Raw genomic sequence first — 17,757 nt, 5'->3', positions numbered from 1 at the left:
CAAGCAGAACAACCTTTCAGGCATTTATCAGACCTCTTTTATTCTGTGCCTAAAAAAGGTTTTGTGTGTGGCATAAACAATGGACTACCTGGGGTCTGACACAGACTGAGATGCCACAGGGAATTAAATCAGCACCTCAGTGACCACAGGGGCAGGAGATCTATAGGTGCAACTTTCTTCCAAAGGAAAGACCACCTTGGAAAACCTAACATCTGCTAGGAAATAATTTGCCCAACATAGTAATGAAAGGCTTTGGCAAGGGGGCGTTCAGCTAGACAAGATCTCACACTCTGGAATGTGTTTATTATACAAACCCCCAAAGACTGATGGAAGAACTCAGCTGCTGCTGGGTGGGCAGATGACTCTGATGGCTCACAGTCCAGACAGAGACAGTAAAACCAAGTTTTCATCAGTCTCTGCTTCCCTTTCCATAAATCCAGCTGACTTCTCAAACCACTAAATGGAAATGGAACCACTAAAGGTGATCTATAAAATTTCAGCTCCCAAACTAGAGATATTGTGTGGGAAAGTGAGGTTTTTGGAGAAAAAGATGCCTTGGCTCTAGACCTGAGGGTCTGTCAGGGGTCTACAGTCACTTGAATTTTAGAGGACAGTAATAGGATTTGAGCTAAAAATATAGTTCTTCCCAAACTTTCCCTTTTTATCTGCCTTCACAATCTTTGGCTTTACAAACTGAAAAGGCCCTGACCAGAACCTGTGGAGACAATAGAAAGCATTAAGCCTTTCCATCTTTCCTCTCCCTATGACAATCATAAAAAAAGAAACAAATACTCTGACAAAGCATCCCAGCTTCAGTTTCCAGTCTGAAAAGTCTTTCCTGTCCAAAACTCCAACACTCTTTTTACAGCACATGTTGGCTCCACACTGCAGAGGTCTGTGGTGGGCATGTCCTTCAAGGGCACCTCTATCACCAGTGGTAGATGTTGAGCCAGAATCACATGGACAGCCCTGGTTATTCAACTCCCTATCATGGCCCTGGGAGGGAGAATCAGAATGCCTGGCTTTGAAACCCATCCTCCATAGTCACATTTTAAATACCCAGTCCATGAGTGCTCCTCACAAATAGCTGCTGCAGCTCCTTGTGCCAAGAACAGGAAGTCCTGGCCATGGTACATCAAAATCCAGTTTCCAGAGCCATATGCAAATCCACTTTATGGTCATAGATGCTCATGGAATATCTGTGTGAGCTGCATACCATCAGCATTCAGTCAAAGCAGAGCTTGGGGCATGCAAACCATTTCCAAATAAAGATAACAAAGGGGAAGAAATGCACTAACTGAGGAGAACAAATCCTCCTAAAGTGTTGCTCTTATTATCACTCTTTTCTTAATATATTGATTTTTCTGTGCTTTATTCAGCACAGTTGTATTCCACACACTGAAACAGCCCTTGAAGCTGCTGTGGTGTAGCACATTTGCAGAAGTTGTGTGCACCCATCTGCATCCATCTGATGGAGAGCTGTCGGTCAAAGGCAAAGCTGCTTTCTTGGGTGAAACCGTTCACACACCAAGAGCCAAGAGCATATTGACAGTGTCAAGAGGCTTTTGAAACGTGTTTTGTTAAGTGCTTTGGTGAAGTTTTATTGCTATGGCTAATTAAAAGTTCATCACAAGCAGTAAATGCAGCCAATGTTTATTTGCTCTACAGCCATATTGACAGGCCAGTGCTTTGTCAGGATATTAGAGCTGTGTTCTGGTTTCTGGAGAGGATTAACTATTGCTTATCTGTCAGGGAAAAGAAACATCACTAACAAATAAGTAAACAAACAAATAAATCTTTTCTTGGCTCATATGTTGTATGAGCATTTGGCTCTTTTCCTAATATTTTTCTAAAATCTGACATTAAGCAGCAGTGCAAAACTAAACAGTGTGTGCCAACATGCTTTGGGCACATAAAACCTATCTAGATTTTCTTGTGCCTGGAATATGTCCCTTGGCCCAGCAGGAGCCTGCAGCTGTAAGCACTGCTCATGGGGGCGAGGTGCCCTGATCCAGGATGAAGAGTGGAGAAGAGGAGCTTCCAAAGGAGGCTGCAGGACCAGCTGTAGCCACTTAGGCTGGAGGTAGAAAAGCAGGTGAAGGATTCCTCTGAGATGTCCCAGGGTAGCTGACTGCGTTGGTTCAGGGATTGAGGAAACACAGACCCTCAATGGATGAGAACTTCAGAGAATGACAAAGAACTAAAGGAAAAGGAATACGCTGGAAGAGGGTGATGACAGTACAACTATCCTGTTTGACCATCCCACCCACGAGTGTAAACGTCTGACAGGTTTCTGGTCTGTATTTGTTCTATAATTTTGTACATATCTTACCATATTTCCCAATCTCCAATGATTCTCCAATGATTTTGCCCACTAGTGGATACCCAATTTCTGTATGTGCCTGTCTTAAAAGACACTTGGGTAAGAAATCTTACAGTACCCATTGATATCACCTACAGGTCTGCTGTGTTTTCAGTAGCTGAATGGTGAGGGGAAATGCAGGCTGCACATGGCATGTAAATGGGAGGAGATTTCCCTGCCCTCTGTCAGCCTCCCCTTCACTCCAGTTTGAGGCAGCAGCTGCCTGCAGTGCCCTTGCAGCTTTCCAGGAGCTCTCTGGCAGGAGCCAGGTGTTTGGGAAAGAGCTCCAGGCACCCCTGCAGCAAAAGGAGGAGGCACTGCTGGGAGCAGAGGGTCAAGCACAGCCCTCTTGAGCTGAGCTGTGCTGGGCAGGTCACTCTGGAATGCCAGGGTGCTGGAATTAGCCAGGTAATGAACTGTCAGTGCCATCACACAGAGTTCAGCCAGGGCCACTCTCCAGTCAAAGAGAGGGAAGGAGCATCCATAAACCTTTCTGGCTTGTTCCTAATGAAGGAGGCCTCTGTTCCTGACGTGGAGTCCTGGAGCCACGGCAGAGGCATCCAGGAAGCAGACACAGATTTCTGCTCATCAGTGCAGCTCTGATTAGTCTTCATAGCTGCTTACAGAAGTGCTTGAAAGAGAGGCTGTCTGGAAGGGTTTTATAAATGATCCTTTCTCCATAGAAAATACATGAAAATTTATTTGTTTGCTATTGAGACAGATTAATTAGAAAATGGAAAGAAGAGGTGACTGTCATATTCCAAATGTCTGCGAGGCTGGAAACAGATCTTGGGTTGAGCTCTTCCCTAGCCACAAATAGCTGATAAAAAAAGTATAAATTAGTCTGGAAGTAGACAGTGCTCTGCACTTTGGAGCTGATGGCAAGCAGGATATTCAGCCAAGATGATAAAAATCCCTTTGGAGCTGGCAGCTGGCACACAGAGCAATGAGGAGCTCTGCCTGGCAACCAAAAACCTTTCTGTGACTAAAATATGAAGAAAGCAAATTCTTATATCACCTTGTCAAGGGCTTTCTTTCTTCCAAATATAAAAGTCATTTTAACATAGTCATTAGTCGCTGTGAGACCAATCTGCTGGGTCCAGTGCAGTTTGCAGACTGGGAGCAAGGCACAGAACAGTCTGCAAAAATCAGGACAGAGCAGCAAGAACAAACAAGCAGAGTAAGGACAGATGAACAAAACAGCTGCCATGCAGCACCAGGACCTCTGACCTGATACAAAGGAAAAAATTCAGATTCATTGCCTTTTTGGCTGCCACAACATATCCAGTCATTAATAATTTTCTCTCATATTTTGCACCAGAATAGTTTTATTTACTCTAACTGGAGCTTTTAAGTTGCATTTCCAAAATTCATGGTATGATGAAATATATTAGGAAAAACAACATTCTGTTTTCTGGTTCATACAGGTTCAGTTGCAAAATAGCACAAAACTGGAAAATGTGGTTTCAGAGGAATATGTCACACATGGTGTGTGAGCAGAGATTGCACCAGACAATGGCCTGGTGCAGAGGGATATGAGATGAAGAGGGACTCAAGGGTGATCAGCACCTTTTCACATCATTGTCTTGCTACATTCAGCTGGGGCAGATTTCACCATGTAATTGTGTTTTAATTTCTAGGTCATAATAATAGTTTCTAAAGGAAAATAGAACAGAAAAACTCACCCACTGCGGTCCTTTGCCACAAGTCTATACTCACTCACATATCTGGATAATTTAGTTATATTTATTATATATTTAGAGAATGAAATTTAGAAGGAAAGCAGAGTCAGGATCTGCTGGATGGAGCAGGGAGGGGATGCTTTCAGCCTGCCCTCAGCCTTCTGCCTCTGTCATCAATGGGATGGGGAAGAGGCACTTCCAGAGCAAGTTGTCCCATCCAAAACAAGCCTCTAAAATGCTTTTCAAAGGTGAGATGTCTTGTCTGGGGAAGTTTCACTGATATCCATTTTCCAGACTAATGCCATTACCTGTGGTTTAGGCCAGAGAACAGAGGCTGATTGCACAGCCTTGGCAAGCCAGGTACAAGCAGTACCAAACAAGCTTCCTTATAAGTGGCTTCCGAGAATTATCAAGCTGTCTGCTTTTCTATTCCTGCACCCTGAGCTTGGCAGAATTAGCAGGATTTATAGGATCTCTTTGTGTTGCCTTTTGATTCTTTGAAATGTGCAAAGGGTGCTCACACTTTGTGTGAGGGGTGCATGGTGGAAAGCTTTTTCACAAAGGCTGTTTTTACAACAGATCTAACTGTGGGTGACACTGGAGGAGATTTGGATGGCTATTCCAAATTCATAACCACTCATCTGAAGGCCAAGAGGATTCACTGAGTTATCAGGCCTGCCTTGTGCATGACACAAGTGGCAACATTTTACGTACTCTTAAGTAGGATGAGGATTTTCACATTGACAACAGTGCAAGGTTTTATTCCTTGTTTTCTTTAATACTCCATGGTTTGTTCTGTTCTGCAGTCCATCTCTTTTCCATTGCTCTTTGCCTTTGCTTTTCAAGCAGCAGGATTTCCCCTGTTCCCTGTTCTCTGCAAGGATCATTTGTTACCACAATGCCCGTGGACAAGTCTTCATCTTCTTGATCCCTCTTCCCCAGAGATCACCAGCACATTCCATTTGCAGCTGGAAAAAGCTCTTTCAATCTCTGCTACTACATCCCTGTCATTGGCACTTAGCTCATTTATGAGTGTGTGAGATGTTTTTGTAGAGCACAGCATTTTTACTGAGAGGTGCAGGATAAATTCTACACAACATCAAATGAGACAATTTAACCTTAGAGTTCTTTTAATAATACCTTTTATCTAAAAATAATCATGCCATTATAAGCTTATTAAAAACAGTCAAAAGAATTAATTACAACACTATGCAAAGACTGTATTATACATTTATCTTTGTGTAAAGATTTTGACCTTCACATTTAATCATACATCTGTAACAAAAAACACTTGACTGAGAAATTAATTTCTGCATAGCATTGAAGAATATACTCTTAAATTCAATTTTAGGTGCATGACAACACTTTCAAAAATAATGTCAATAAAGATGCAGCAGTGAGGATGTACATCATTAATATACACCATTAATGTACATGAATGATAATGTACCTGAAGGATGGATCTGAATGAGTATTCAAAGAAGACATTCCAATATTCTGAGAACTCCAGTTTCTGGTGTGAATAGTTACTTTTCTTTTTATAAGGAATGAGATGTGTTTAAGGTTAATTAATTTCTTTTTGCCTTACTTATTTTTAGCAGAAATTTCCTTATTTGATTGACTAAAATGAGAGCCATGATCTACCCTGTTCCTGTGACTATCCTTTCACTAATTGCACCTGGCAATGTGTAGATAAAGAGAACCAGGAAGATAACGAGAATAAGCAGAATTATGCCAATGATGATGTACTTCTTGTAATTCCTCCAGATCAGGTGATACAAACACTTGAAAGGGTTTACAAACCAAGAGAAGGATGTGTCTGGTCGGCTAAAGGGGCAGAAAGAAAAAGAAAATATTTTGTTAAGGTAAATCCATCTCTTTCCAAAGTTATCACACTGCAAAATATATATTTGAGTCTAAAAAGAACCTTTAGCTCCTTGGAACCCACTACAGGGATTAGAGGGAATGTCCACCCATGTTCACAAGCTGTTGGGTCACTTCTCTTCCACCCATTCCCCAACCCAAGTTCCACGCACAACTTGTAAAGAATTTCCTGCTCACACATCATAAATGCTTCAACTTATGTCATGATATAGGGTTCAAAATTGAAAACAAGGTCATGATAAACCCTAAAGAAGAAATGCAGGCATCATAAACTTGAGTACAAAAGCTTTCTAGTAATTTCAAGGAATTTACCATCACAAAAGCTATTACAAAATGAGCCACTACAAAAAGTCTGATTGCACAGTGATAGTCAAGGTGCCATAATAATCAGAGCCAGCTCAGGTTGGGCATGTGGCCCAAAATGGTGTATTTTCAGAAGAAAATTTAACACAGTGCTCATGAATACAGGAAATGATGAAATGAAACCAGGATAGTTTGCCTGTGTACATAAAGAAGAGCCACCTTCTTCCAGTGGAGAATATCTGCATCCCACAATCCAAGTTTTTCCAGATGTTGCCCCATATTGGATTCTCCTCCACACCCAGAAGTTTCTTCCCACTACACAACAAATTTGACTACACACAGAGAGGAAAACAGTGTTCTCTTTAGGAAAAATGTTGGCCTGGTGTCTCCTCTGGCATGGCACCTGGACTGGGAGGGCACTGGGCTGCTGCTCCAGCAGCCCTACCCAAGGCAGCATCTGCCAGCTCTCAATGGGATGGCCCAATGAATGCAGTGGGGCTGGGCAACATTAACACCTGCAAAACCTGGGCAGGTTGTCTTTCTTATCCAATGTCACTGGAATTGTGCAGATGGTGCACCAATGAGGAGAATGAAATTAACTGAGGGTCACAAGCAGCTGTGGCCATGTCTCACTCCAGAAAGGTGTTCTAGAAATTTAAGTCTTATCTAGTGAACTCAGCATTAAGCCAGTGGAAGTGAAAGCCAATGTCACAGAAAGTCTGTGAATGTAAAAGACCAACTGAATGTCTTTTTATGAAAGACTGAGCTTTTTATTGAGGTGGAAATTATTCAGAAATAAACAATCAAATTAGCGCTCCTGGTTAAAAGGAATTATTAAATAACTGGACACCCTGAAGATTAAAACTACTTCACTAACAAGACCCTCAGTCTGCATGTACCAGCTGCTTGAGTACTTTTCATAACCTTTAAAGGCTGGAAGAAAAAAGAAAGCCAGACTCTTGCTTATTTAATTTGTTTCCTTTTGAACGAGGGCAAATAATAGAGCCCATTACCAGTTATAGCAGTGCATTTATTATCATAGACTGTATCTGGAAAGGCATTGTGGCTTGATCAGCAGAATTGAAGAGATGAATGACCTCACAGTGCTTTGGCCAGCAGGAAATTACACTCATTGAGCCTTATTCTTTGTTTGCATGCTCCTCCCTCTAGTTCACAGACATTTCATCTTTGTCCACCTTTGCTCTGGCACATTATTGAGTCTGCTACTGTCTATAGCTCCTAGAAATTTTTTTTTGTTTTGAAATTATTTTGTTTCTTAATTAAAAAGAATAATTTCACAAAAAGAGTTCTGAAAATGTCTCTGCTTTTCCAGGTGTTCCCACATGATGAGCAAAAAAAAAAAAAAAGGCATGAATCTGCAGTACTGGCATAGAGATCTGGAGGTCATGAGAAAAGAGGTCCTTGAGATCCACTCCTTCCTGAAGAGAACTCATTTGAAGGGTAGAGTCAGTTATTTTTTATCTCCCAGCTGCATGTATGAACCACATATTGCATGATCTGTGGGCACTGAGCTGGTAAACTTTAATATCCTTAATGAAACTGAGGCATGCTATGTTTTCAACAGTTAATTTTCTTTTCAGTGAGTGAGTGTCTAGCTAAAATAAATTTTACTATTCAGATGCTGATATTACTTTAGTAACCTGAGGATTTATTCTGCCTAACTTTAAAGCCTGGGTGCTCAGTCTGCTCCTTCAGGGCTGCCTGCATGGGGGGAGGAAGGACCTTCAGGAGGCCAAGTCATCTCTTTTCCCAGCTCATGTCTCAGGATATGAGTGCTAAGGAAATGGGACACTCCTCCACCTGTACCATGAGCAGCTACAAAAGGAGCCTGAACGTTTTGCTTCTGAGATGGGAAGTGTCAATGACACTATCCCCCCCTACTTTTGATTTAATGGAGGCATACATCTCAGTTGAGAATAGAATTATGTTGAGCCATATGTTGGCTGTGTATTCACACCACAAAAACCACTGATTGCTCAGTGCAAGATCTGGAGGAAGGCTTTGGTTTTGTGGCTTCTGGGTCAAAACACCTCCAGGCTGTGCAGCAGAGAAGAGGCCACCAGGCTCGTGACAACTTTTTGGCCAGCAGCACATTTGCAGATAAAATGCCCTTGGGCTGAAAACACAGGGAGCCCAAGACAGCCAGGGGTGCATGGGCTGGGTCTCAAAAAATGAGAGGAAAATAATACAGTGCCTTGTGCATCCTGTGGACAACCTTCTGTACATGTAATCTTCTATTCCACTTGACACTCCCTCTTAAAACTCCTAGGCTGATTGCTTTCCACCACATGCACTTCAGAGCTATCCCAGTCCTGTCTCCTCTGAAAGAGGCACTTCAGTTTCCATTGCTGGGAATCTTTCAAGCAGACACCTGTCAGACAAAGCTCATCCTGCCTTTGGGTAAAGGGGCTGGTTGAAATGATTAATTCAAGTCTTTCCAAGGCTGGTTTTAAACAATGCTCTGATACCTCTGATCTGATAATTCCTTTATGCTGCTTCCTCCTTTCTCATGTTTGTCCTGAGATGTATCTCAAGCCAACAAAATCAAACAGAATGTGTAATCATTACCATTATGATTAGCTATTGAATTTTAGAAGCTTTTGTAGCAGGAAATATAACATCAGTCTCTCACACTCTTTATTTTATCCAGCTCATAAAAAACTGCTCAAGTGTTTTGGTAGCACTTGAGCCAAAATAGATTAAAAAGTAATTTTTTCCTGAATGCAAAAAACTCAGCTGATACTTTTTAGATGTGACAAATACTGAACGATAAATTGCTCCTTCTCAAATTTGCCTTTGTTAAAACACTTACAGTGTCCTCATTAAAAATAAGCATCTTCATTCTTTGAGTGTGAAGAACAATAAAATTAGAGATAGAAGTCACATCCTTTGTGTGCCTAAAGAAGGGCAATGATGCAGGTGAAAGGTCTGAGCATGAGTCTTGTGAGAAGCAGCAGAGGGAAGTAGAGTTGTTCATCCTGGAGAAAAGAAGGCTTCAGAGGAGGCCTTATTGCTCTTTACACCACCTGAAAAGAGGCTGTGGCCAGTTGGGAATTGGTCTCTTCTTCCAAGTAACAAATGACAGGATGAGAGAAAATAACCTCAAGTTGCTTCAAGGAGGGTTTAGATTGTGTATTGGTGAAAAATTTACTGACCAAAAGGGCTGTCAGGCATTGGAACGGGCTTTCCAGGGCAGTGGTGGAGTCACCATTCCTGGAGGTATTTTAAAGATGTGTAGATGTCATGATTAGAAACATGTGTTAGCAATGGACTTGGAAGAGCTGCATTAATGGTTGGACTCAATGATTTTAAATATAATTCCCAACCTAAAAAATTCCATTATTACTATAATAAATACCATCCAACTGATCTTTATAAGTAACCAAACTGAGGTGTCAAATCTATGCGTAAGCTATGATGATTTAAGATCATCATGTGATGATTTAGGATGTTATCATGTGCCAGGTCAGCTATGGAATGAGCTCATGTGTGAATTCCAGCTGAGCCCAAACAAATGCTCAGCAATGCAATTTATTTGGGCTTCCAGAGGAAGACATTCCAGCAAACCTGAAGGTGCTGCCAGCAGCAGTGCCATGCACAAGCTGCATAATTTCTTGTTGAATGTTGCAGCAGGAAAGAGAAGAAAATCCAGCAAGAAGGTGTCCTGCTGCAAGGAGGGCAGGTGGTTGCCCTTCCCCATCTCCTGCTGAATGCCCCTGCCCCAGCATGTTTAATGAGTTTAATGAGTTTAATGAGCTCCTACTCACTTGGGTTTTTCCAAGGGCTCAGGCTCCTTTCGAGCTTTGCCTACTGGATTCTTCTCAGCTTCTTCTGCTGTGACCAAGTGAAACTCAGCTTCCACCTTGCCCTGGATCAGAGACAGAATATGTAAGCATCCAGTCCTGAGTTATTATCACTAATTCACAGCCGGATTTGTCTTGTGGAGAAATGATGGAACCAATTGAGGGCAAAGGAAATTGGTTAAGGAAAATAAGGTAGTTTTTGCAGCTGAAGAGAAAGTATGAAGGAAAACCCAGGCACAAATTCCTGACTTATGCTCAATGACTATAGGAAAGAGAGGTCAGATATTTTCTTCCAGACCTACAAATACATTTTCTGCTTCTTAAATTATCATGTAATTCATCTGAAAAAAAAAAATGTTTTCTATCTATCACACATCCTGGCAGAACTGAATGTCTGAGCTGGAAGCTGTGCTGCTGACACAGACCAGATATAATCCATCAGCAGGGGGAAATTCAGCCAGTCACAAGTGCTGGAGCCATTGACCTGTGAGGTCTCAGCTCACAAAAGGAAGATGGGATTTAAAGAGTCCAGTTACAATTCAGAGTGGATAAATCAAATCAGCTTTATAGAATCTGTGATGGATGAAAAACAGACAAATGACTTTACATATATTTGCAATTTTCCTACCCTATACCTTTGTGGATGGCATTAATCTGAAGTGTAGATCTATGCTCACTGGCTGTGACTCAGAACAGGGCTGAAAGAAGGATGCCAATAAAATTTATAAATGTGGAAGCAAGGGAGAGATCAAAGTGGACTGGGAGACAGGGAATCAATTGTACTAGAGTTGAGAATAGGGAAGTAAATCTGGGATTTGGAAGTGGAGTTCATTCACTAAATCCATGGAAAATACACAGTCAGCTTCAAGCTGAATAAGGCAATGAACTTGAAGATGGCACTTTTCATTCTAACATTCTTTTTGCTGGAATAGACAGAAATGTGAAGAAATGGTGAGCTTTAGGAACACCCTTGGAGAATCAATGAAAGTCTAGAGATGGCAAGAAACGCCTAAAAAAGGACCAAAGCAGGTGAATTTATAGAGGGCTATACTACTGGAAATGAGTACCTCTTGGTCTGTGTCCCCCTAGGGAACTGAATGCACCTGAAAAGGCACTTTAGTACTCAGTTACCTGGGTTCTTCTGAACCAAATATATGGAGAACCACTAAAGTATTAGGAGGAATCTTATGGGTTGCTAGTGGTGGTTGCTCAAAATCCAAAATTAGCACATTAGTCCCAGAGCAAAGCTGTTCATCTGCAGTGAGCTGCTCACCGTGAGCTCCCCAGCCTTGATGAAGGGCCACCAGCCTCTGATGCGCTTCTGCTGAAATATGGAGATCTTGTTTTCCTCGCTTGCTGCCACAACTGTGCCTAAGTCACAGCTCTTGGCTGTCTTTGCTGCCCGAGGGAACCCATTCAGGTCCAGCTCAAGAGTGCCTGGAGAAAGAAATAATTTGACAATTCTCAGGGACCAGACAGACACAAAGACATTCAAATAGCAGTTTCCAGGTGAGATCCATGGAGGAATTTAGCAGCTGAGGATCTCTCTGTACTGTCAGTCATTTATTTGTACTGCCCTGGCATTCTCATCTGACCTAATTATTGACTTCACAAGAAATGTGCAAGTTTGCAGTGTGGTGCTTCAGAAAGAGAAAAGCAAAAGTTGGGGCTCAGACACCACTCTGTGCATTCCTCTGCAAAACACAGGTCTGGTGAGGCCTCAGATGGAGCTCAGGCAGGTCCATTGTATACTTACCCAAGAAATCATCTGAAGAGAGTCTTTCAAAATCCCACACCTGAAGCACAAGCTCAGCAGGTATTTTGCGTTCTGTCTTCTCTAAGGAAAATATGTTTTCTCTTTTGGTAACCACCATCTGTTTCTCTGCTGGGAGGTAGTGGAAGGGGAACACAAAGCGCCAGTTGAAGTTGCCCTCTCCTGTCAAGGAATTGTAATGTACATCTGTCTCCTGTTTGTCCTCTTCCAGGCCCTTTATCCACCTACAGCAAGCACACAGTGGAAAGCATTGCTGTCACCAGGGGATCTGGAAATGTAATTGTTATTTGGTTTCAGGCCTGACCATTTTCTAATTCCTCCCTAACCAGTAAGAGACAACACAGTGTTGGGGGACTCTGGGACACAAGCTGCTGTAATGACCAGTGGTGATCAAAAGCTGAGAATAAGAACATCGATTTTATTTCAGTCAGACCCCAAAGTACCACTCGGCCAGTACCAGTTTGCTATTGGCCAGGACACCTCTCCTCTTTGGGACAGGCAGTGGTGACAGCATCAGTCATTTACCCAGCACTAATCACCCTGTATTGATGTTTTGTGACTAATAAATTCTGTGTCACTGTCTCAAGACTGATATCAGTGCCCAGTAGTAGAGCCTAAATTTTTTGCAATTCCTGTTTGCAGTTATAAACATGGTGTTTACATGGCAGGAGAAGTCTCTCTTGGGTTTTTTTTGTGATTTCCTCTTGGTTTCTGCTACAGTGTGCACAATACCAGATGTGCTGTGGTACAAAGGACAACGCTTTCTTAAACATAATTTTCTCATCTGAAGAGAGGTAATGACCCAGCTAGGTGTGTTTTGGTTTTGTAGATGATTTATCACACCTTGAATAAAGATTAGTGGTTTTGTGCTGTATCCATAGAGATTAGTGTTTTTGTGCTGTATCCATTTTCTCCTGTAACCCAAATATTTCAAAAAGGAATTGTGAAAAATGGTAACAACCTGAAACATGGCACTGCCCCAAGTGCAAATCCATGCCTGGTGACAAATACAGTGCCACATGCACTGTTTGAACATAATGAGATTTGTGTCTTCATCTTTAAGGCACAAAAGCAAAAAGTGTCCCACTCCTGGCTTCTCTGTCAGACCACTCTGGCGCTGATTGTGATGTTCTCATCACACAGCTAAGCACATGGGCTGGGTCCCTATTTAATTCCTCAAATTTGTGTTCTCAAAGCTACTCTGCTACTGCCCTGAACACACAATTCATATTGGCATATTAAACTTTCTCTTCAGAAGTGGAAAAATGGCCAGAAATCTAAGACCAGTCTGGAACCTGAGATTTTCAATTCTTTGTACCACCACTTACGTCTGTAATTTCCTCCAAGCCCTCCCTGGTATCTGCATTTAAATCCTGCTCAGAAACAGAAAGTGCAAAGCAGTATTCCAAAGCTGGCAAGGAATTAAGGAATAACCTGCTACAATTTCAGGAAAGGAAGGAGATGAAGAGCAGAAATTGCCCACGTGATGTTCTTCTCAGCATGACCATGGTCATTCACCCACACACACTCTCCACATGAGGTTAGAAAATATTTCCAACAGAAATAGCTTGGCAAACACCTCCTTTCTTATTTCTAATGCAGCTATAATGCTCTTTTCTCTGATTATGTCAAAACTGATGTAGGATCTCAAGATCTCAGTCATGAGATGCTGAGCCTCCGAGACCCTGGGGGGGGCTCAGGACTCCTGGAATGTTGCCAGAAGTGTCTGGTAGCTGGACTTTAATCCTGCACAGGAGACGACAAGGATGAGGGCTTCACCGGGGTGAAGGGTGGAAAGATTAGCTAATTAGAGGGTGAGAAACAGGGTTTAGGATTTATGTACAGGGGGGTTTAGAGGAGTAAGATGGAGGAATTGGGGTGTGTCCTGTCCTCCTCCTTCTTCCTCCTCTCCTCCATCTTCTTTGGCCACGGTGGCACCTTTCTATTGGTTATTACTAAGAGTACACCGAGTTATAAGAATAGATGGTATTGGGGAAAAATGATAAATATTGTATACGTCACAATGGGTATAAAGATACGTGGCTGCCCGGGAGGGCAGAGACAGTGTGCCCATGGCTGACTGCTGAGCGGATCTTTGTTAGGCTGAAAGAACATCTTTTAGATAAACAATTAATAAACATAAAACCAGAAAGAAGAACTGAAGCCTCTTCTCGTCCTTCAACACGCGGGCTGCCCCAAGGTCGCCCTGGGCCTTTCAGGCCCCTCAAACAGCCGAGATAAACCGGCAAACTCCCTGCATCCATGTAAGCTCTTACAGTTCAAATTCTGTAATTATTTGATCTCTGTACTGAACTGTGAGCTTGGTGCTTGTTGTGTGCCATCTCTGCCTGAGTAGGAACTAACTCTTAGTGTCATTTCAGTTACTTGATTTTCAGAGGAAATAAAACAGGGCAAAAAGGGAGCAGTATCCCATTGGGGTGAATAATTTTGGCAGGCATTTAGTGCAAAGTGCAAAGGTCACAGAATAGCTCATCAAATACTCTCACAACATAATTTTTTCCTCTGATTTTTGAATGAAATATTGCATGTTATTTTGAAGAGTGAAGACCTTACCCTTTTACATAGATATCACTTGATTTTTGCCCCGTAAAGATGTTTTCATCTTCTAGAATGACATCCTCTGTATTCCAGATTATTACCCTCAGTTCATAGCTGAAAAAGAAAAAAAGGATTTTGTGTGAAGCCCTGGTCAGGCACTAATGCCAACCTCTATTAAATAATGATTTTTATAAAGTGGGAAATATTGTGTTTGTGCATCAGTCTCAGGCTTCTTCTGTTTACAAGAGTCTGGTGATAGAGTGGGGAGTTGGTTCCCCTCAGCTCATGGAAAACAACAGGGTCACTGCCAGCTTTGGAAGGATGGAAAATTCCTTGCCTTTTATATGTCTGTTCATTTTCAACTTTTTTCACAAAAATACTGCAGTGGAACAAGACAAAATGGATCTGAAAAACTTCATCAGAGCTGTCTCCAAAACAGTGATCAGCTTGCTAATAGAGAATAGAGCTCCCTGAGGGGTGCTTTTTAGAGGAAATGCCTAAAAACATTGCATTTACTGCAATCTAGGGCATTAAAAGGGAAGAGGACTGCTTGGAGATATTTGAATTTAAGCAGGTACAATCATCTTTAGAAATGAAAGTAAAAGGAATTAAAGTTTCTCTATCCTTTCCACTCCCTATATGCAAACATTTATGGTGGCCATCCAAATCTCACAAAACTTGAGCTGCTACACAGATATTGCAGGTGACATAAAAATTTATGTATTCCTTAAGTCAATGTATGAACAGCAAAATAAATAAAAAAGACAAACTATGTATGTTTGATAACACCAACATGCAGTTTCCCTGATATGACATATTTTGTCTTGGAAATAGCCTCAATCTCAGGGTGTGAAACAATTTGTTCAGAAGTTACCAGATACTCTCTGTATTTGGTATCTGCTCTTATGGAGCTCCATGAAAACCAAGCCCCTGCAATAGCCAAAGAAATTTGAATCTGCAATGCCCCACCTGAGTCTTGTTCAGTCAAAGATCAATAAGAGATGTTTTCACAAAGTGTTTGGAGTTTTATAGAGGCTGGAGCCTGTTTTGCTGCAGCAAAGATGATTTGTCAGCAAGATGTGTAACTTGTGTCTACATATACTGGGTTTTTTTCTTATAATTAATGTTCAACAGTATTTTCCTCTGCTACAGCATACTACAAAAATGGCAGCAACAATTTGGTTTTGTGGGCTTGATTCATTTTAAATCTTTTTGGATTGGAAATTGCTTGTTGTTAGGAGTTTTATAGAAAGTTGTGGTTGGAAAGAAGTAATTGCTACATGGATTGTTTGTTTGTCAAATCAAATAATATAGGAATAGTACCTGATGATGTTTCAAACATAAAATTCTCAGGAAAGACCTTGCTAAAATACAGGATGGGCTGAGAATTCTGTTTCTCATTTTTGTGGTTTCTTTACAATATTCAATTAGCTTGAACAGTTATGTGCAGTAGTGCATGTAAAGAAACATAAGGAAATGGGAGAAGGCTATTCCAAACAGATCTCTTCTATCTGTTGCTGCTTTTGTGTGTCTTGATCTTATCCTTGGACAAATTGCTGGAAATCCGATACATGTAATGCTATTGCAGCAGATTAAAGAGCTCAACCAGGGTCGAGGAAGTTATCTCAGTATAAAAGCTAGTGAAACCAGAATTAATTCTTGCAGCTCAACAAGCAGATGATAACATCAGAATTACTAGCTCTAGTCACCTGCAATCTCTTTATTATAAAGGATAAAGGGATAAAGGATAAAAAAGGATATCTTTGTAAGAGGTGTGTGATAGCTCTTGCCGAAAAATCATCAACAGTTCTTTGAGTTGTTTAATGGAGAAAACCAAACTAGATGCTCCTCTTTGATTTGAAGTCATGTGAGCCTGAGAAAACTTTCTTCAGGACTGGAAGGGTTTGTTTTAGTAGTTCATTTTCTATTTATTTTCAGACACTTAAGAAAGACTCAGGCTTTGAAGAGTTATTGCCATTGTGGTGGGAGGAAACACAGAGTATTACCCTTTGGGTTTTCTTGGTGAAATGTCCACAGGAGGTCCTGGCAGAGGCATGTCATTAGGAAACATGTCAACCCACATCTGTACACGACCCTTGAAAACAAAGAGATAAACATCCCTGTAACCCTATTTCACAAGGATTTAAAAGGCTTTCAATGTAGTTCTGACATCCAAAATCATCTCTTCCTCTACAAGCCCCAGCCAGCTCAATATCCTCTAACTATGGTTTAATCTAGGAACTTTCTATACAATATCTTTTTTGTGCACATATTCTTTCAATCTCCCAGGTATTTGGTGAAGTTGAAATAGAGCTCAAACACTGTCAGCTTCAAGGTAAAATCCATGAAAAACAGTATGTGATGAACAGAAAAAAGAAGAAAATCAAGGTTTAGATACAAGCAGAGGTTTTGTTAACTTAATAAAGTAAAGCATTTAAAAGAATAAAAATTTGCAGTTCCACCTTGTGTGATTACTGTGGATTTGGGTAAGTGGCTGTGAACACACATGGGTGACAATTTCCAGGTTAACACTGTGCAAAGTCTCACGTTTGGTGCAGCACTGCAGTGCTGGCTCCATTGGTTTGCAGTTACAAATAGAAACCACAATAACTGGAGAGAATGAAAACTGCTCCTGGTCTGCCATCACCACCACCTCTGAGCTGCTCTACCTGCTCCATGCCTGGCTTATCCTTGTGGTAGAGGGGCCGAGTCTCAATGTGCTCTGGGACCAGTCTGTAGCCAGCTCCAGGGATCTCTTCCCAAGCACGTAAAACCTTTAGGGAGAGATGTTCGTATGATTCGACTGGCTCCTCTAAAGGAAAGAGGAAAACAAAAAGAACAATGAGAGCTGAATTATAATATTGAACCCCTTGGTAATATGCTTCATTAGTTATTAGAGGTACTCATTAAAAATTTGCTTAAGAGGAAGGTTTTATGCATTCCAGACAAATAAAGAAGAGCCTTGAAATACTTCTAATTTGCATAAATAAGGGGACCCATTGGGTTAATTAGAAGATTAGCACTCAGGCAGCAGTTTTCCTGCAAAATACAGCAAATCATTCACTGCTACATTTCCTGTAAACACAGCAAATCATCCCACTGCTACAGCATCAATTTTTAACAGAAAAATGGAAGAGAGATATCAGTTATTCTTTTGGCAGAAAATTCCAAATTTTTGAAGCCTGTGAAAGACAAGGAGACTTGGATTCGACAAAGCTGACAGTAAATAGGCACTAGAAATTAGCTATGCCTCCTTTTACTTTGTAATGGCAACAGCAAAGACCTTAGAGAATTGAATCACACCTCAGAGGAAGAGAGTTGAAGTCCATGGGCAAGAACATTTCACCTCCTGATCCTCTCACCTTGGCC

The 17,757-nt window shown here is 41.4% G+C and overlaps 1 protein-coding gene across 1 annotated transcript in view; it reads right to left on the bottom strand.

Moving 5' to 3' along the window:
• Nucleotides 1–5,018: 5,018 nt before the first annotated feature.
• FER1L6 (fer-1 like family member 6) overlaps nucleotides 5,019–17,757 on the bottom strand; it is a 56,245-nt gene continuing 43,506 nt past the window's right edge. The window contains exons 34-40 of the mRNA XM_074558533.1: nucleotides 17,058–17,200; nucleotides 16,395–16,483; nucleotides 14,404–14,502; nucleotides 11,812–12,053; nucleotides 11,329–11,492; nucleotides 10,020–10,120; nucleotides 5,019–5,871 (exon numbers count right to left, since the gene is read on the bottom strand). Of these exons, the coding sequence (XP_074414634.1) occupies nucleotides 5,685–5,871; nucleotides 10,020–10,120; nucleotides 11,329–11,492; nucleotides 11,812–12,053; nucleotides 14,404–14,502; nucleotides 16,395–16,483; nucleotides 17,058–17,200 (1,025 nt within the window). The 3' untranslated portion in view covers nucleotides 5,019–5,684. The remainder of the gene's footprint in view (nucleotides 5,872–10,019; nucleotides 10,121–11,328; nucleotides 11,493–11,811; nucleotides 12,054–14,403; nucleotides 14,503–16,394; nucleotides 16,484–17,057; nucleotides 17,201–17,757) is intronic.

This window comes from Zonotrichia albicollis, chromosome 1 (genome assembly GCF_047830755.1).
Source record: "Zonotrichia albicollis isolate bZonAlb1 chromosome 1, bZonAlb1.hap1, whole genome shotgun sequence".
Lineage (NCBI taxonomy): Eukaryota > Metazoa > Chordata > Aves > Passeriformes > Passerellidae > Zonotrichia > Zonotrichia albicollis.
This window is presented reverse-complemented; position numbering and strand designations above follow the sequence as displayed.